General features: G+C 36.7%; 1 protein-coding gene across 1 annotated transcript in view; it reads right to left on the bottom strand.

Annotated features, from left to right (window-relative positions):
• Positions 1-19,739, bottom strand: part of CD2AP (CD2 associated protein) — a 133,291-nt gene that overhangs the window by 47,361 nt on the left and 66,191 nt on the right. The window contains exons 5-6 of the mRNA XM_055137003.1: positions 16,943-17,063; positions 2,018-2,199 (exon numbers count right to left, since the gene is read on the bottom strand). Of these exons, the coding sequence (XP_054992978.1) occupies positions 2,018-2,199; positions 16,943-17,063 (303 nt within the window). The remainder of the gene's footprint in view (positions 1-2,017; positions 2,200-16,942; positions 17,064-19,739) is intronic.

The following is a 19,739-nucleotide window of genomic DNA, read 5'->3' as shown; positions in this document are numbered from 1 at the left end:
GATTCAATAAAAAAATAAAATAAAAAAAAAAAGAACTAAAGTCACGCCTTGCCATTGTAACTGACTCTATCTATACTAGCATTTCATTTGAGTTTTCCCCAAGAAATAATATACTTGATCTTAGAATTCAGTAATTAAAAATAAGAACACTCATACTGCTATTAGAACATTTACTTTTAATTGTCGATTTTAAGATACTCACTTTAATTTCACTAATCATCCCATCCCCCAATTTAGTGTCTCCTAACAAACATAACAAACATATTTCCTAGTTTATCAAATAAATCAGTAACTAAAATAATTTTTAGGTTTGTAAAATAACTTTTTTCTACTTCAAAACATCTATAAAAGCGAGTTTAAAGATAAGACTGCTCTTAACTAGTTAAAAACTGAGTGGTGGACACTAAAAATATAAACTGAAAAATTATTGGCATAACCATTAAACTTTTCTCAGCATAATCACAAGCCTTAGATTTTGAAAGGGGTCACAAATTATCAGAGTAACGCTGTGATGTAGATCTGATTCCCTAACATTCTTAACTCTCATATGGCGATATAGCATGATTCCAAAAGCCTTTATCTTTATTTACCTCCAAAACTAATAGTCAATTACATCCTATAACCTCAGTGACTGACTATCTCAGAGCCTCTAAGAAAGCAGGGCAGACAGAAGCCCTTTTTCCTGAATAAAAATCACTATTACATAGAAAACATCAAACTTGTGGACTGAAGAGACAGTATAGCAGGTAGGACACTTGTCTTGCATCTGGACCAAGTTCATTCTCCAATATCCCAGAGAGTCACCAGGACACCACCAGAAGTAATTCCTGAATACATTCAAGAATAATCCCTTGGCATTGCCATATGTGACCCCAAAATCCCAAAATATGGCAAATAACTTAAGAAAAATATGTTGAAATTAACTTGAAAAAACTTCAGAATGTATTTCACTAACAAAAAATAGATAAAATGAAACTAAGCTATAAAAACAAATACTGGAATAGCCTGAATGCTAAAAATTTTTAAAAATTAGATACAAAGGACAGCAAAAGGGAAACAATGCCTAGAAATAAGTAGAAAGGCTTCATCAGAAGTTAAGAATTCTATCTGACTATCCACGGTGCTAACAGAATGAACAAGTATAGCTTTTGTTCTGAGCCACATCTGATGGTAGGTGCTCAGGAGTTACTCCTGGTTCTGTGCTCAAAGATCATTCCTGATGGGCCCAGGGGGCCATAAGTGGTGTACAGATCAACTGGAGCCAGCCGCACGCAAGCCAAGAGCCTTAACCTCTGGCCCACAATTTTAAGATTAACGTATACTACAACTATTTTCCCCCAGAGAAAATTTATGGATTTATTCTAATCTCTTATTAATCTTACAATCTACAGTACATTCAGCTTGTTCTAACAATACTAATAAAATGCTAAAAGTAATTTAAATACTTCAAACAATTAGTAAATTTACTAATTAGTAGTGATTAGTAAATTTCAGCACAGCTGAAAATCCAGAATAAAGTATTTAATTGAAAATTTTTAAGATTAAGAAACCAAAATATAAAAATTTATCTTTGGGGCTGGAGCAATAGCACAGCAGGTAGGGCGTTTGCCTTGCACGTGGCCGACCCGGGTTCAATTCCCAGCATCCCATATGGTCCCCTGAGCACCGCCAGGGGTGATTCCTGAGCACAGAGCCAGGAGTCACCCTTGTGCATTGCCGGGTGTGATCCAAAAAGCAAAAAAAAATAAAAATAAAAATCTTTTAAAAGGGAAGAAAACTTTGTCTTTTCTAATTTTACACTATGGTAACTAAAGTTTTTAAATGTATCTACCAAGTATGTACTAAATTTATTTCAAAAACTATTAAGACTCAAACACATTTATCACTGTAAATTTAAAAACATTTTTAGAGTCTTCTCATTTATAAAGAATTACTAAATTACAAACTACTTTTACATTTTTAAAACACATAAGAACCAGTTATATCAATTTATCCTAAGCAAATTTATTATTACTACCTTTTCTGCTTTTTTCTCTTCAATTTCACTACTGGATGTTCGTGTCCTAAGTTTCACAGAGCCTTCTTTGAAAATATCACCAAATCCAATTCCTCGAATTTTCTTTGGCTGTGGAACTGATCCAGGTGTAGTTTCACTTCCATTCCCCAGAGAGGGTGAGGTAGGCCCAGTCAACGCAGTTTCTGAAAGAAAAACTTGGAATTAAAAATATAAAAATTTTGACATGCCCTTTCCAGTGTTTACACTCCACATACCCTAATAAAAAAACTACAGAAAAGGCTGAATAATCCAAGTATAAAATATCCAAATGAGTAAGGTACACTTTATATTTTCCCAACATTCAAAACAACAAAAGTTTTAGGTAGACTTAATAAGTGAATTTTATAAGTCTCAGTCATATAATGATCAAAATCCTTAGCCAGAAACCAGTCTTAGAACATTTTAGTCTCAGGCTTAAAAAGGAGTTGATAACAAACACATCTGAGGTGGGAATTTGTTTCGCTTTGGGTTTGGGGGTTTGGGGGCCACGCTCAGGGAACCACGTGGCTCCAGGATAAAACCCATGCTCTCCACGAACAAAGCATGTGCTCACGAAGTGGAGCCGTAACTCTCCAGCCCAAGAGTATTTTAGAAATGCTTAAATCCTTTTGAGCTTTAGGAAGTATGTTAAGTACAGTGCTCATCGCTTTTAATATTAGTCTTTTAATATCTCCACCAAACTTCGAGTGGAGAGTGCCAGCAGGGCTACTTCTGGCTATGTCAGTCTAGAGATCTGGTGCTGGGACGAGTGGGGGTCACAAAGCCACCACAGACAGTTGGGGGAGTACAGGGAGATGCCACGCTGGGTGTAAGTCAAGGAACCACAAATGCTAGGCTAGCACCTGAATCCCCGGTCCTAAATTTTAAAGTACACCTTATAAGAACGTTTCCTTACTAATAAAACAACCATTCCAAATGGGACATTTCAATAATTTTTGACAAATATATGTACCATATAACCACATCAATCAAGATAGAGTACTTTTGTGACCCCATAGGGCACATAGCCTTTATGTGCACATAAACCATTCCTATCACCAACTCTCAAAAAACTTTTTTTAGAGTTTAAATAAATGTACTTCTGGCCTACTGCGTAACTGTTTCTCTCTTTTAAACAGAATGTAGGGATTGTTAAACTCACATATTAGAGCATTTAAAATGTTCCAAATTTAGTTTTTTGCCTTCATTAAAATTCTTTGTGATTTATTCTGGATGAATCCTACTGCCATGTTTTCAAGTTCAATGCTTTTTCTTTTGTGGTCTGTTAAAATTTTCCTTGTTGCCTGTTAAAGCTTCATATGCAATCACTTCAGGTAAAATGTTTTTCATCTCTAGTAATTCTACCTGGCTCTTACTGGGGGACAGGAGTGGGAATCCCAACTGCGCTGGGCAGCAGGAGAGCTACACTCAGAAGTACTCAGAAGGTCTGTGGTGCTGGGGGTCAAACCCCAGGCTATGAGAGCTCTAAGCATGTGCCCCAACCCTTTGAGTTACCTCCCTGGCCTCCAATTCTTCTCTTATACTTCCTATTCCCTCGTTGTGATAATTTTTATTACATTCTTGAGCATGTGAGGCATATTTATTACGGCAATTTTAATAACCCTGGCTGCTAATTACAACAGTCTGAGTTTCCTTTCACTAACTACATTTTCCTTTGGATTATCATGGATCCATTTTACGAGTTAATCTAGTAATTCTTTTCACTTAATGCTGTCTGATAATTAGATTGTGGTGTAGTCTTTTAAAATTAGTGATTCTCAACCTAGAGTGACTTTGTAGAGCAAGGGATATACAGCTATGTATAAAATTCTCTGGGGTGCCACAATTAAAAAATGAGAGTGAGTTTTAGTCGGTAGAAATCAGTGGCCTCCTTAATACCTCTACGGCAAACCACAACACCCAAGAGAAGAGAGAGAGAGAGAGAGCAAAAAAGGAATGCCCTGCCACAGAGGAGGGGTGGGGTGGGGATGGTGGGAGGGATGCTGGGACCATTGGTGGTGGAAAATGGGCACCGGTAGAGGCACGGGTACTCGGCCACTGTATGACTGCAACGCAGCACGGAAAGTTTGAAAGGCTGTAACTGTACCTCACGGTGATTCAGTAATAAAAAATGACAGAAATAGAGGAAAGAAGAAAGGAAGGAAGGAAGGAAGGAAGGAAGGAAGGAAGGAAGGAAGGAAGGAAGGAAGGAAGGAAGGAAGGAAGGAAGGAAGAAAGAAAGAAAGAAAGAAAGAAAGAAAGAAAGAAAGAAAGAAAGAAAGAAAGAAAGAAAGAAAGAAAGAAAGAAAGGAAGAAGTCAGTGGCCTCACGCAGCTGTGGTAAGCTTTCTGGCTGTGCTCAGGGGACCATATTTGGTGACAAACTTGGGTCAGCCATGAAAGGCAAGCATCTTACCTGATACACTATTTCTCTGGTCCCACAGATATTTCTAAAAGATTCTAAATATTCTATATGTCCCCTCAAACAAAGAATTGTTCGTGTCAAATGTCATCAGTGACAAGGCTGAGAAACTCTGCTTGAGATTTTTTTCCCCTAGCAAACAATAAGCAACATGCCTATTAGTGCAACGCTTCTCCCGGGTAGAAGTAAAATAGCCTCCTCCTCAGGTTAACTTAGGCCCACATCACCATTCTATTCACTTGTCCAGGTAGTCAATGAACTCTTAAATCTGGACAGAGAACTCAAGTGATTGTTGACCTTGTGTAAGCACTGAGAAGTATTCATGTCAATCTCCAGTGAGTGCCGTGTATAAACTGTTCATGTCTAATCCTCACAAGGTTTCACTTAACAAATTCGAATTGGTATTCAGCCAAACACTCATGGTAACCCCTAGACACATTTCTGGAGCTCTTAGGTACACAGCTCTCTCTTTAGGCATACAGCTTCAGTCCGTAACTGTTTTGCCTTTCCTAAACTCAGATCTCTCAATTTTCAAGTCAACAAAATAGGTAATCTTCTACTAAGGTGTCCTCTTCCTACTCTATAATTCAGAAATTATCTCCTGGCAAAAGTTCAAGACAATAATGTCTGAAAATACACATCCTGTATTTTACTTAATCACCCAGTTTGTAATTCCAAACTGCCTTGCCTCTGCATTGCCTCACTGCGTCTAGATATTTGAAAACAAAGCTTTAGTAACCAACCTTATCAGACAAAATATTCAGGCACAGACTTGCATACGAGATACTTAACTTTAGGGCTCGTTTAAAATGAAACAATCTATGGTATTAATAAATTAAAGACTGATGAGGGCAATTTCAGCAAATTCTTAAGTGCAACTTTCAGTTTGAGTATTATGATTTATAACCATGAAATCTTTTCTTTTTTGTAAATTTAGTGACGAAGAACCTCCAGCTCTGGGCACATCTTTTCGACTCCACCGTTCTTCCTGCACTAACATATGCCTCCGAGACCTGGGCCCTAGGAAAACAGGATGAGAACGCTGTTTGGGGGGAGAGGGGGAGAGGTCTCCCAAAGAGGAATCAAAAGAGCCATGCTCGGAGTATCACGTTTCACTCAAGTGAGAGAAGGAATCCAGAGTCCACCCTCTCTTCTGTTCTACAATAGAGGATCAGGGATCAGAGACACTGCCTCCTTTGCTAACACCTCGAAAGTCAGATGGGATGTACACGTAATTCGATTTGGAGATGACCGCTGGACTAGAGCCGTTACTGACTGGATTCCACGGGACCTCTTCCTGTTCCTGGCGCAAGCAGACGCCATTAGGCTACACTAGCACACGACAGGGCCAAATGGAGACGCTACTGGCAACCGCTCAAGCAAATCGATGAGCAACGGGGTGACAAGTGATACAAGTGAAATTCTGTAAGTCATCAAAAGATAAACCATTAATATAGATGACTTGGGGCCATCTCTATTAGCTATAGACAGCATAATACACTAGAAGATCACATGAACGTAGAAGAAAATCCTCCTGGGTGTATCTCATTTTCTCCACAATCTGCTCTCAATTTTCCTCACCTATACAACAGGATACACTTGACAAGAAAGAAAGAAAAAAAAAAAAGCTTTGGCCCACTTTGAGTCTGTCTGTGTCAGCCCCAGATTAACTGGGGGAATTACATGAGCAGATTTAAAAAATAAAAAATTCTGATTCTCCACAAAACTACTAAAAGGATTCCTGTAAAGGATTTAACACAGTACCTGACTCAGCATCTTTTAGTATCTTTTATTTTTAAAGCAATTTAAGAGAAACAAAGCAAAGACCTAGACAACATCAAATAAATAGTAGCAAGCTCCTGGTTTATGAAGAACTGGGACTACCAGTTGGAGGGGCTAAGAGGTGGGGGAGGGAAGAACTGGACTCCAAGTGACAGTCTTGCTTAGAAATTCAGATTGGTATTCTGCCAAACACTACAAGTCTTGGAGACACGTTTGGTGATGGTACAGATGTTTGCAAATCCAAAACTGTAAGCACGTTACCTAAACCACAATAAAATTAAATTTTTTTAAAGATGTTAGTACAAAACATGAAATAAGAGCATGATCACATAAAAAGAAAAAAATAAATAAAAGGGGAAAAAGTCAGCCACTAGAAGGAAGGAGGGAAAGAGGGAAAGTTGTAAAAAGGTCTCATAACGAGGCCAAACAATCTTACCTATATTTCTCACAATGAGATTGAACAGTTATCTTACTGTTGTTGCAGTACTTATAATATCAGTATGTCTGTATGCTTGTTCAGAAACTGCTAAGCTTGCAGAAAAAAATTATCTGCGCTTTATGTATGGAACTGTCGGGTATACAACAGCAAGTGTTTTTATTAAGCCTCAAACTTTCCCTTTCCCCCTTTCTCATTAAAATTCTATAGCAGGTCAGGGAGACAGCTCAAAGGATTGGTGGGCAAAGCAGACAGGCAAGCACAGATTTCATCCAGGCACTGCATGGTTCCCTAAGCACCACTGGGAGAAGAGTGAGCAAGACTGGCCAAGGTTAGAATAAAACAAACAAGAATTCAATTAAAATTTTTTTTAAAAAATCCTCTAGACCAAATGCTTACCATTGGCTTGTATCGCCCTATAAAGTGCATTAAAACCTACAAAAATCCCCAAAAACAACTTGCTGATGAAACAAACAGGAATGCTTATATGAATTAAAGAAAGAAAAATGTAAAAATCTTGTCGAAACACAGAGCATTTATGAAAGCAGCCAGAATTCACTTTCTTTGGATAAGGAACTAATGCAGAGTATCTTACATTAAAAAAAAAAAAAAAAAAACATGTAAACCAATAGGAATTAAAATCCACCAACTACACTGATATAACTTTTCCCTTCTTAACTCTTTAAGATGATCCATCATTATTCAAAGAATTTTAATCCCAAACCTCCTAAGAAAATGTGTGTGCTCGCACTTGAAGGAAAACATGAAATGAATTTAAAACTCTGTGTTTCTTAGTTCCAAGAAAGACTCTAGAAAGACCAATTGGCAACTGCAGTAATTTACAGTAATTCAAAACACATTACCAGTAAAGCTATCAGAGCCCCAGAGCAATGTTCCTGGAATAGCAGCTCAACAGGAGTACAGGTGAATGGTAATGTTAGCTTACAGGGCCCAAAAGGAAATGAACCACCTTAGATCCTGGGGAGGTGAAAGACCACACTATTTCTTCATATTCAGCACACCCTGCATCAATTACTATTCCCCAAGAACACTGAGTGATGCTATCAATGAGCACTCTTCAGTCTGAAAAGCCAATGAAAAAAACATCAGTTGACTCTCAAGAGAATAAACTCTCAAGAAACCTTCCCAAAAGATATCAGAATCCTGAAGAACAATAATTATTGAGGCATCTCATATATTCTGTGCTATGCCTACAACAGCTACACAAAATCTAAAGGAGAAAATCTAAAGGAGTAAACAGCTCAAGATGCTTAACAATGCCCATTGAAGACTTCAGCGACTATTCAGTATTTTGATCTAGAGTATAGCTCCTTTTCTTTAAAAATAAATAAATAAATCATTATCTTTCTCAGCATCCTGCACTGATACATCTCAAATCCACCAAAACTAACCAAGATACCTACATAATATGAATTTAATTCTCTCCTCTCAAGTAAGTCCTTATCTGACAAACTCCATCCTTCCAAATTTACATCTTCAATATCTCCCTCTCCAGGGGCTGAAGCGATAGCACAGTGGGAAGGGCATTTGCCTTGCACACGGCCGGTCCGGGTTCGATTTCCAGCATCCCATATGGTCCCCCAGCACTGCCAGGAGTAATTCCTGGGTGCAGAGCCAGGAGTGACCCCTGTGCATCGCCGGGTGTGACCCAAAAAGAAAAAAATATATATATATTAGTCCTGGAGTATATTGTCCTCAATTGCTGCAATTGTTTTATTCTTACTCTACTAGTTTTACATCTTTTCAATACACTCTCTGCCCCAACACCTCTCTCTACTGCTACTGTCCATGTAATTAATGAAATTCCTATACCTAAATTCAGGATTACATTTTATTTAACACAATCGTCTCACTTAACATCAGACTATCAGTGCCCTCCCTGAAAAACTCTTTGTTTTAAGCACCCACTCACACAAGGCCTTCCTCCTTCCTGGCTCTCTGTGCATTACTGGTCTTATCATCACTCTTTCTTGACCTTTATTTGGAGATGCTGGACACAGGATTCTTACGCATTTCTCTGTTTCTTACTCTAAAAAATCTCTCCAGGTTTAAATCCATGGTTTATACTATCTGAACTATTTTCAAATTTCAATTCTGGTTATCAACCAACACTGTTTTTCCCTAACTAATCCTGTTATCTCCATTCTTTCCCCCACCAATTTATTCTCACCGATGATTCTCCATTCCCGTGATCATTCCTCTAGCTGAGGCTAATACTCTTTAGCTGAATTATAAAAACATTCTCAATTAGACTTACTAATGAACCCCACTCTTCTCAAATCCACACTGCAATCAAACAATCTAAACATAATCTGCTCATTTCAATCCCTTCACAGGCTTCCCTGTGATTTACCTGGCAGCTGTGTGAAGATTGTCTGTTGCTGCTGTCCTTGTGGATGGGCTGGCTGGACACTACCAGCGTGCCTGTGCTCGGCGATATGCCAGGTCAGTAATAGAGTCAAATCTGGTCCAATTTCTCAACACACCACACCCAGCTAGACATTCTATGAAGCCTCTGAATCTCTCTCAGGATCTAAAAGTAGCTATGCTCTGGGTCAGAGATTAAGGGTGGGGGGATATGGGGGAAAGAGGGTTTAAAGGGCTAAGGGGTAGAGGGATTAAGGCACTTACCTTAAATAGACCTGACCCCTGCTCAATCCCCAACACCAAGTACAGTCCCCTGAACTCCTACCTACAAGAATGAACCCTGAGAAAGGACTATGTTCTGAGCACTGACAGTGTGGCCCCAATCCTCCCCCCAAAAATAAAATAAACTACAAATTTGTCTAGGGATGCCCTTTCTGACCTGAGACCTCATTATGTAACTTACTCTGAGGTGCAATCCTTCATACATCCTGCCAAGGAGATCTCTTATGTACATCTCAAATACCCCAAACTTTCCTGTCACAAATATTTCTCCTGCCAAACTGTAATTAATCTTACTGCTTATCACTGCACCTAACACTTCGCAAAATATGCTCAAAAATGAAAGTTCAATATTACAAAATGAGTAAATATATTAATACTGAATTAACTAAACATTAGCATGTTCATAAAGTCCCTTCACTTCTCTTTTAACTTTCAAATTTCAGATTTGGGAATGCACTGATTCCATGGGAAATGTAACCTGCACACATATCATGCTTGTAACACTCAAGGGCTTAAAGCAGATGGGAAGAGAGACGTATAGTATAATGAAATATACTATATTTCATTATTTCCGCAAAACTAGCTGAAACATTGAGAATTACCTAATAGTGACACCTGTATATTTTAAACAGCATAGTAAAATTAAAAGATCATAACTGAATTTCAATTATGATTTCAGCACTTAATGGTTAAATCATCCATTACATTTATTCATCTTAAAAATGGGAAAGACACTAATCTCCATCAAGGGTTATGAGAACTTAACTAGGGAAAGTACTTTAAAATTTCTCTGATACCACAAAAAACTATCATCTGAACATCAATATATCACTTTTCTATTAACTGGGTTGTAGTGAGAATACATAGTCAGACACAGACATAAATAAGGAATAACGGCAAATGCTTCAAAGGAAATTAAAGAAGGGATGATTCTTCTGCTGCTTTATACACAGCTACTAGGAAAGGCCTCCCTGAAAAGATGACATATGCACAATCTGAACTCAGACTCAAAACTAGAGAGTATCTTAAGAACAAGAAGTCAGGCAAAGGTATACGAGAAGTAGAAAGACTTATACAGGAATGCTCTTGACATCTTTCAAAGAAGAAAAAATATCCAAAAAAAAAAACAACCTAATGTGAGTAGAAAAGAAAGTAGGAAATGAAGTCATGGGTGAATGAGGACATTGGTTATATGGAGGTGCCAGAATAAAGAAAGTTTAGTAGTTCATTTTTGGGTGTATTTGGCGGGGGGAATGACACAAGAGATAGAATCAGGGTCAATCACATAAGTAGCAAGTGCCTTAAACCCAGCATTACCTCTCCAGCCTACTAGCGGCTGATTTCAAAACATGTCAGTTTTATTCTAAGTAAAATGCTAGTGGAAGGTAGATATAACATTCAATAATGAGAAAATGGCAAATAACAAGCTATTGCACTTACACAACAATAGGTAATTTACACCAGGGTAACAGCTATTAGAGGTGGTAAAAGAAAATAGACTTGGTACATTTTTTCAGTAGGTGGCAAAATCCATTAATGAATCAAGTATAGGGTGTAAAATTAAAAAGAAGAGTAAAAGATGAATCTAATCTTTTTGTCTAGGTAAAAGACTAGCTGCTGACTCAAATAAGGAAGGCTGACTATCATTAGAACAGATTTGGGGCATAGAAAAGGGTAGATGATCAGTTTATACCATAAGATCTAAAACAGGAAAAGAAATTCCTACAACAGAAGACAATATGAACACTAGCTTTTAGAGAAAATGGAAAGCAAACGCCACTAAGCAAGTAAGTGGAATCTGAAAGGAACAAAAAGACACTCTAAGAGCTAGACATATGTGACCAAAAAACAATTTTTTAATTTTTCAGTTATAAAAACAGAAACAATACTTTTTATGCAGAGCAATATTCATAAAACTGAAAACTGACTGGAGAGCTTATATACAAAATACCGATAAAATACCAATTTTCCACATTTCAATTGGTTTTAAAAAGTGCTTCTGTAGAATTTCCTCAACTATGAGACTCAATAAACCCCAAGGAACTAAAAATATTACTCAAGAAAGCTCAGGGACTATTGTTTAATTATTGTCTAGATTTAGATTATCTTCCCAGCAGTAGTATTTACAGTTTAACTAGTCAAACCAAAAACATCTCGTTTATCTCATTTACAGAAAAGGAGCAGAAGGGAATAGCTATTAAATCAAATAAAATATAAGAACATGTCAAATGAAATAATCAAATGTGTATGTGATACAATATTGTAAGCAAACAATAATATAATTCAATCAATTATATACTTCTAACAGCTATTAGAAACATTTTGCTAACCAAAATAACTTTATACTTTGTTAAAATACAGAATGTACACATATTTTTTAAAGTCACAATGCATAAAATCAAGCTTGATACAACTTTTACCACTGAAGTTCTAATAAATTCTTTCTATAGTAAGAAGTAGATCAAACTTAAAACTTAACTACTCTTACCAGTAAAATTCTTATAAAGCACCTACTTTCTGGTATCCAAATCAATATATAAAACTTTCTGCCTAAAAATTAGTTTAGGAAGGAAAAAAAAAGAAATTACAGTCTATTTCAACCACAGCCATCTTACCCCATAATCACAAAGCTCCACATTTAGAATGCACTATTATTGTAAAGAGGTTAAGTAAGCAAGGAAGTACATTTTTAACAGATTATCATTTTGCAGAATTACTAAAATTCTGAAAGATGAACTAGTTCAAATATATATGCTTTAAAAAGCAACATTTATAACAAAATTTGATGCTTTTGCTCTGTGTGGACTTTAAAACATTAACATACTGTAAGGGTTCAGTTAACATGCCAACATAAAGATCATTTTAATTCAAATTTAACTCATGCAAAATTTTAACGTGAAAATATTAGAAGGGTCTGGGGATGTAGCTCAATGGTAGAACATCTCTTATGAAACTGTTTACTTTTTTTAAAAAGTGGCATTAGATAGAAGCTGTCCAAAAGAAAACAGTGACTTTTATGGATTAGATTGTTTGGTTTCTTAGTTTACATGTTTACAGTAGAACCTTAGATATGTTTAGAATCTTAAAAAGTTCAATAATCTTTTAAAATATATATATACATATAGAGAACACTTAAAAATGGGAGCACACTTGAAAAATTAACACTTGAGGTCAGGGGTTGTGGCTTGGTGGTAAAATTCATGCCTTTACACTCCCATCTGGAGTGATCCCTGAGTACAGTGCCAGGAGTAAGCCCTCAGAATCACCAGTGTAGCAAAATGATGATGATGATGATGATGATGGTGATGATGATGACGATGATGATGATGATGTAAATAAAGTATTTTCCCTTAACAGAGCAAAGCATAGAACAGAAGCAAGTGTTCTGGTGCACATCTTTTTATCTACTGGCTTTTGAAACATGAGAATGTATTCACTGTATCACTGTCATCCCATTGTTCATCAATTGGCTCAAGCGGGCACCAGTAACATCTCCATTCACCCCTGTCACATGCTAGTGTAGCCCGATGGTGTACTGGGGGCTCTTTCAGGGTCAGGGTAATGAGGACCGTCATTGTTACTGTTAAAAAAACAGTAATAACAAGTCTCACAATGGAGATGTTACTGGTGCCCACTCGAGCAAATCGATGAGCAACAGTAACAGTGACAGTGATAGTGACAGAGAGAGCTCAAGGGCACATAGTCAGCATGCAGGTGGCCTGACTTCAAGCCTGGGTACCACACAGTCCCCCACAAAGTACCACCAAAAGGAGGACCCAAGCACAGAGCTAGAAATAGCATACAGTCACTCATAAACAAACAAAAATATTCATCAAATTAAGCTGGTTTCCACTTCCTCCTTAGTTTATACATTGCATTCCAAAAATCTGGGTGAAATTTGAACTATTCATACCAACCTAATTAATAGCTTTACTCTCTTATTGTTATTACAGTTGACTCCTAAAATTCTTAGCAGAAAATTTAGTGATTTATGGTTAATTGGTATCAAATTTCATCCAATATTCCTGGGTTTATTATATACTGTTTAATTATGTGGTGTTAACCTAGTACTAATTTCCCACAACAAATTAATAGTATTTTATTACTGTGTAAACTAATATATTTTTCTGTCACTTGCTAAAAATCCTAGTCTTTTCTTTTTCTTTCTTTTTTTTTTTCTTTAAATCCCAGTCTTTTCTACAACTTTCTAAAAATTGAATTCAGGCCACTTTCCCCATGTCCATCACAATCTGCTGATAATACTAAGATGATATTACATTTTAAGCACTCATTCCTTAACAGCCCAATATAAAAACAATTAGACAATATGTGGCTATAATGTATGGATAATTAAACCGTAAGAAAACTTAAATTTCCTTCAAATTAAAGCATATTCAATTAGTCATTTCATTTACCACTATGGCTGATGGGCTTTAAAATGAAATCACAGTAGATTAAAGCATTCCAGGCAGCAAAAAAGAATCAGAGGTCATCAAGGAGGTTAAGTTGATAAATATGCAAAGAGAAATACAAAAGTGGATGAAGGAGGACTGCGTTTTTGAGTATGTACATTTCTCATATCTATCCTTAAGAGGGTTGAGAAGCAACAATATACACTCAGATCTTAAAGTCTAAGTACTATCCCTCTCTAAAAAGAACCAACACTGTTCAGGTAAGTGATCGCTTTGAGGGCTAGAGTGAAAAAAAAAAACTCCTTTAGCACAAGTATAGGAAGGCTCGAAAATGAACATATTTAAAAAGACAGTAATGAGTCACAATGACAAAAAAAAAAAAGCACAACTATGATTGTCCAGAATCAAAAAAAAAAAAAAAAGATAAACAAAAGCACCTAGGAGACTATTCTTTTGTGATGGAAATGTAGTCGAACACTTGGGATAAAAATTTACTGGAATATTTACTTATTATGGTGGTGGGTTACACATGGATTTATACATCTGTCAAACTCATCATGTTTTATAAACCATTTACTATGAAATCAAATACATTTCCAATAAGGTTGACTTTAAGTCACAAGAACTATTTTTAAGGAGCTCATCTGCCAAATAAGGCAGAATCAAAATAATGATAGTAGTAGGTAAAACCTGTGAATAAAACAAAGTAAAACAAAATCCACTGAGGAGTCCACACAAACTAAGAAACTGTGATGAGAGAAAAGTTCTTCAGAAAATAAAGTCAAAATAATTAAGAGATGAGAAACAGAGTTAGAAAAACATCATTTAGTAACTATCATTTAGTAATTAAGTGACGCAAGCAAATTTTATCCATTGATGTATGAACAACTGGGTGAAAATTTGACGGGGCATAGAATATTTTCAGCTTGTTTCCTTCTTTTTTCCTAATCTTTAATTTTTTTTGACTCACAGTGAATAGTTACAAAGTTGTTTATAATTGGGTTTCAGTCATACAATGTTCCAACATCTGTCCTGTCCCTCCACCAGTGTGCATTTCCCACCACCAATCTCTCCCCTACCCTTCTTTTCCTTTCCCCTCCACTCCTCTCTTCTCTCCTCTTCTCTTCACCCCCCACCCCACTTCCCATCCACCTCTTTGGACATTATGGTTTGCAATACAGATACTGAAAGGTTATCATGTACATCCCTTAATCTACTTTCAACACTCAATTCTTGTCCAAGAATGGTCATTTCCAACTATCATTGTCACACTGGTTCCTTCTCTACTGGAACATAGCCTTGAACAAATTCATCAATAATAAGTACAAAAGTAAACTTACACTGGCACCACAGCTTTAACCAAGAGATCAACAGATACCGCCCATATGAAAACTATACAATTATGCCTCCTAATTCAAGGTGATAAAACATCATCAGCCTATAATTGTGTTACAACAAGATGAACTGAACCCAATCAAAAGAAAAACCCAAGTAGGACACATTCTACAAAATAACTAATGACTGGTCAGTCTATGGTACTTTCTACCTAAACCCACACAAAGATATTCTGGGTCTGTTCTCTGGTCATGCCCTCTTTTTCTCCACCTCCTTCCCATGTTCTTTCTTCTCCCAGATCAGTATTAAATGGAAGTGAGGAAAGACACAAATGGACAACAAAAATCAATCATATGCAAATAAGTCATGATCATGAAAAGATGTAAGTTCAATAAATTCTTTTTTTTTTTTGCTTTGTTTTTGCTTTTTGGGTCACACCGGCGATGCAAAGGGGTAACTCCTGGCTTTTGCACTCAGGAATTACTCCTGGCGGTGCTCAGGGGACCATTTGGGATGCTGGAATTCGAACCCGGGTTGGCCGAGTGCAAGGTAAATAAATACCCTACCTGCTATGCTATCGCTCCAGCCCCAGTTCAATAAATTCTTAATCTTAAAGGTAGAACAAAAACTACACATAACTTTGGGAATAATCTCAACAAGAATGTCTAGACACTATCAGTTAGGTTTAATACTATTACTTGTTAAATCTGAAATTATTTCATAGTTCCCTTCTTGCCATGAACAATATTGAAGCCTATGAGCGCACTGTCTACACATTAACTATCTTAATACAGCAGTCCTACTTAATGTCAAAGTAATGCAAGTATTGCTGAAAGGAAGCAAATATAACTAGTTGTTCAAAACAAGTGAGAAATGACTTGCTCATAAGCTACATGGAATGTAGCATTTCACTGAAAAATAAAAAGGGTGAAACCAATAATTCTGAATATGCAATTTCCCTCAATGTCTGTATCTAATAACTATAAATTATTAAATAATACTAGCTAATCCAAGCATAAATCCCTGAATATCCTCAATTTTTCCATAAAGAGGTATACTTATCCTTAAATTACTACTTATGAATTTAATTCCTTTTTAAAGTAACTCGAAACTCCACATTTCATAAAAGAAAAACTAACCTGAATCTAAGGAACAAGAGCTAGTACCCCGGGTAAAGCGATACTTGCACACAACCAACCAAGGTTGGATTCCTGGCACTATATATCGCCCCTCAACTCTGCCAGGAGTGATCTCCAAGCACAAAGCCAGCCAGCAGTAAGCTCTAAGCACAACTGGGTATGGTCACAAAGCACAAAACAAACAGCAAAATATGTTATCAAACATTGTGATAAAATTTGATCCATGTTTTTGAATGATGAATTTATTGTTGAGTCTCTAAGTGACACACATCACGAATTAATTAAATGGGATTCTAGCTACATGGAAAAAACAAAATATGAGTAAGTAAATATCTAAATAAAATTTCTAATTTCAAAAATCTAAAAGTTCTAAAAGTTTAGGATTGACATAGACATGAGAAAGAAAAATATTCAATTTTCTTATTTTTAAGTCCTATCAAAAGCTACCTTTTAGTTTTGGGGAGGCCAGAGCAAGCAATGCCCCGCACTCAGGGATCACTCCTGGCGGGCTCAGGGGACCGTATGTGGTGCCTGGGCTGGAATCAGGGTTGCCCGCTTGCAAGACAAGAGAACCTTACCTGCTATATCATTCCAGAAAAGAAAATGCTTTTAAAACTAGATAAACTGAAACTCACACTTCAGAATAGGAACAGAAAATTAGGAAATACAAAATAAACACTGAAGTTTACTTAAGTATTTTTAAATAATCTACCTGAATCCTCCGGGGCTTCATGAGCTTCACCATCGTCTGTTATCTCTATTTCCTTCACAAAATTTGAGGGAAATAATCCCACCTTGTTGTTCAGGGTTCCATTCCACCAGCCTTCTTCTACCTGAAAGAGTTCACAACTAAAAAATTAGTAAAAATGTCTATAAAGTGATAATAACCTATCTGAAAATGTACCTAATTAAAGTGAATGAATAATCTATCTAAATCTGTAAGAAACATACTGCAAAAAATATTTTAAATAAATCTAAAGAAATTAAAAGCCATATAAGGGATTAGCCATTATTGAAAGCACTTTACTACATTTCCAAACAAAACCATGTAATCAATTGTGATATAAATCATCTGTTAACTCAAGTATTAATAGATATATTTATATCTAAAAAGATATACTTATAAAAAGAAGCAGATAACTTATTTTTTCCTCTTTTAACTTTTGGGGAATACCCAGCTATGCTCAGGGCTCACTCCTGTCTCTGTGCTCAGGGATCACGCCTGGAGGGGCCTGGAGAACCACAAGGGATGCAGGAATCAAACCCGGATCAGCCACATGCAAGGCAAGCATCCTACCTGCTATACTATCTCTCTGGCCCCAAAATAGATGATTTCTAAAATGTCACTCAAACTCTACTACTAAGTCTCTGTTTGTAATTATTATATATATTTAATTCATCTGAATAACCTTGGGAAAAGCTTGAAAGAGCTTTTACTTTTCTTTAAAATATTTTGTGTTTCACCTCATAATTACAAACCAATTTCTACTAAGTTATTTATCCTAGGTATAAGCTATCAAATTAACTATTGTGAAAGAATTTTAATTTGCACCAGAGGAAATTCTTAAGAAGAAAAATAATAAGTAGGGGCTGGAGCAATAGCACAGCGGGTAGGGCATTTGCCTTGCATGCGGCTGACCCGGGTTCGATTCCCAGCATCCCATATGGTCCCCTGAGCAACGCCAGGGGTGATTCCTGAGTTCAGAGCCAGGAGTAACCCCTGTGCATCTAGATAGATAGATAGATAGATAGATAGATAGATAGATAGATAGATAGATAGATAGAGCCAGGAGTAACCCCTGTGCATCTAGATAGATAGATAGATAGATAGATAGATAGATAGATAGATAGATAGATAGATAGATAGATAGATAGATAAGCAAACAAAAGTTACAGTAAGAGTGCCTGAAACAAAGGCATTTAAAAAAAAGGAGGGGGAGGTGGGAGGACAGAGGATTCCCATAAGAGAAAATGAAAAAGGAATTAGAAAATACTGAATAGGGGGCTGGAGTGATAGCACAGCGGGTAGGGCATTTGCCTTGCACTCAGCCGACCCGGGTTCGAATCCCAGCATCCCATATGGTCCCCTGAGCACCGCCAGGAGTAATTCCTGAGTGTAGAACCAGGAGTAACTCCTATGCATCGCTGGTTGTGACCCAAAAGCAAAAAAAAAAAAAAAAAAAAAATGCTGAATGAAAGGTTTCCAGGCAAAATAGAGTGCAAAAGAATAATAAAATACTAAATGTTTTATTAAACACAGATGAATACAAAGGTGGCTAGAATATAATCAACCACCTGAAGAAAAAATGGAAGGCAGTAAGTATTTAAAGTTCTTAACTTTAAATAAACTTAGGAAGCACCAAAGGATAGAGAGCTCTTCAACTAGATGCGATAGAAATATAGACCAAACTAAAACTAGACACAAAAAGGGAGAAAACAGCAACATGCTATTATCTATATCTAGAATGCCAAGTTGTCAGCAATGGTCGAAAGAAATAGTACAGTTTAAGAACACTGTCTCAAAAACAAAATGGGTGGATTTTAAGTTTGGGGACAAAGACCACTACAAAATAATTTCCTATCTCACTGCTCATTTATACCTAATCTTGTCATTCCTTCCATCAAGTAATTAATTGTCTTTATTACCACTTCCCTCAATGGGCTAATGATTCCACCTGTATCCAACAGAAAATGATGAACCAATGCAACTGTCACCATTTTCACTGAAATCTTTGTACTGAGGGCCCTGAAATGCCATGACACTTAAGTACAATTCTAAAACCCCTGAGATCCTAGACAGTAAGAATCAAATCAATCAGAGAAGCTATATAAAGGCTCCAGAGGCAGTCCTACTGTCCAGTCTTTCGGGTAAATGTGGCAGCGAAGAAGCCTTCATATGACTCCACCAGCAATTAGTTTAATTTTTCCAGCTACGGCCCTCAGACATGACAGAACAGCAATAAGACATTCCCACTCTGCCCTATTTGAATTCTTCGCTATAAAATGCACAAACAACAAAACAACTGTTCTTTGCCACTGAGTTTGGGACACATTATGCAACAACTACAATCTCTTATCTCAGTAATTCAATTTTTGTGTATGGAAAAAATGGAAATAAAAATCCCAATGTTGGGGCCAGAGCAATAGCACATGGGTAGAGTGTTTGCCTTACACGTGGCCAACCTGGGTTCAATCCCTGGCATCCCATATGGTCCCCAGAGCACCACCAGGAGTAATTCCTGAGTGCAGAGCTAGGAGTATCACCGGGTGTGACCCAAAACGGGGGAAAAAAAAGACACGACAATGTTTAGAAATCTAAAGGAAATAATGCGAAAGACTTATTACTTCAAAAATAAAAGAGGAACAATTATAATGTTTAAAAGTGTTAACACTCATTATTGCCACCGGGTGGCAATAAAACAAATTTGAATTTTTTTTATAAACACTGTAAGTTAACATAAATTTAAGTGGTAAATTGCATGATATTATAATAAAACATTTCAATTTTG

The sequence above is a fragment of the Sorex araneus genome, chromosome 4 (assembly GCF_027595985.1).
Source record: "Sorex araneus isolate mSorAra2 chromosome 4, mSorAra2.pri, whole genome shotgun sequence".
Lineage (NCBI taxonomy): Eukaryota > Metazoa > Chordata > Mammalia > Eulipotyphla > Soricidae > Sorex > Sorex araneus.
This window is presented reverse-complemented; position numbering and strand designations above follow the sequence as displayed.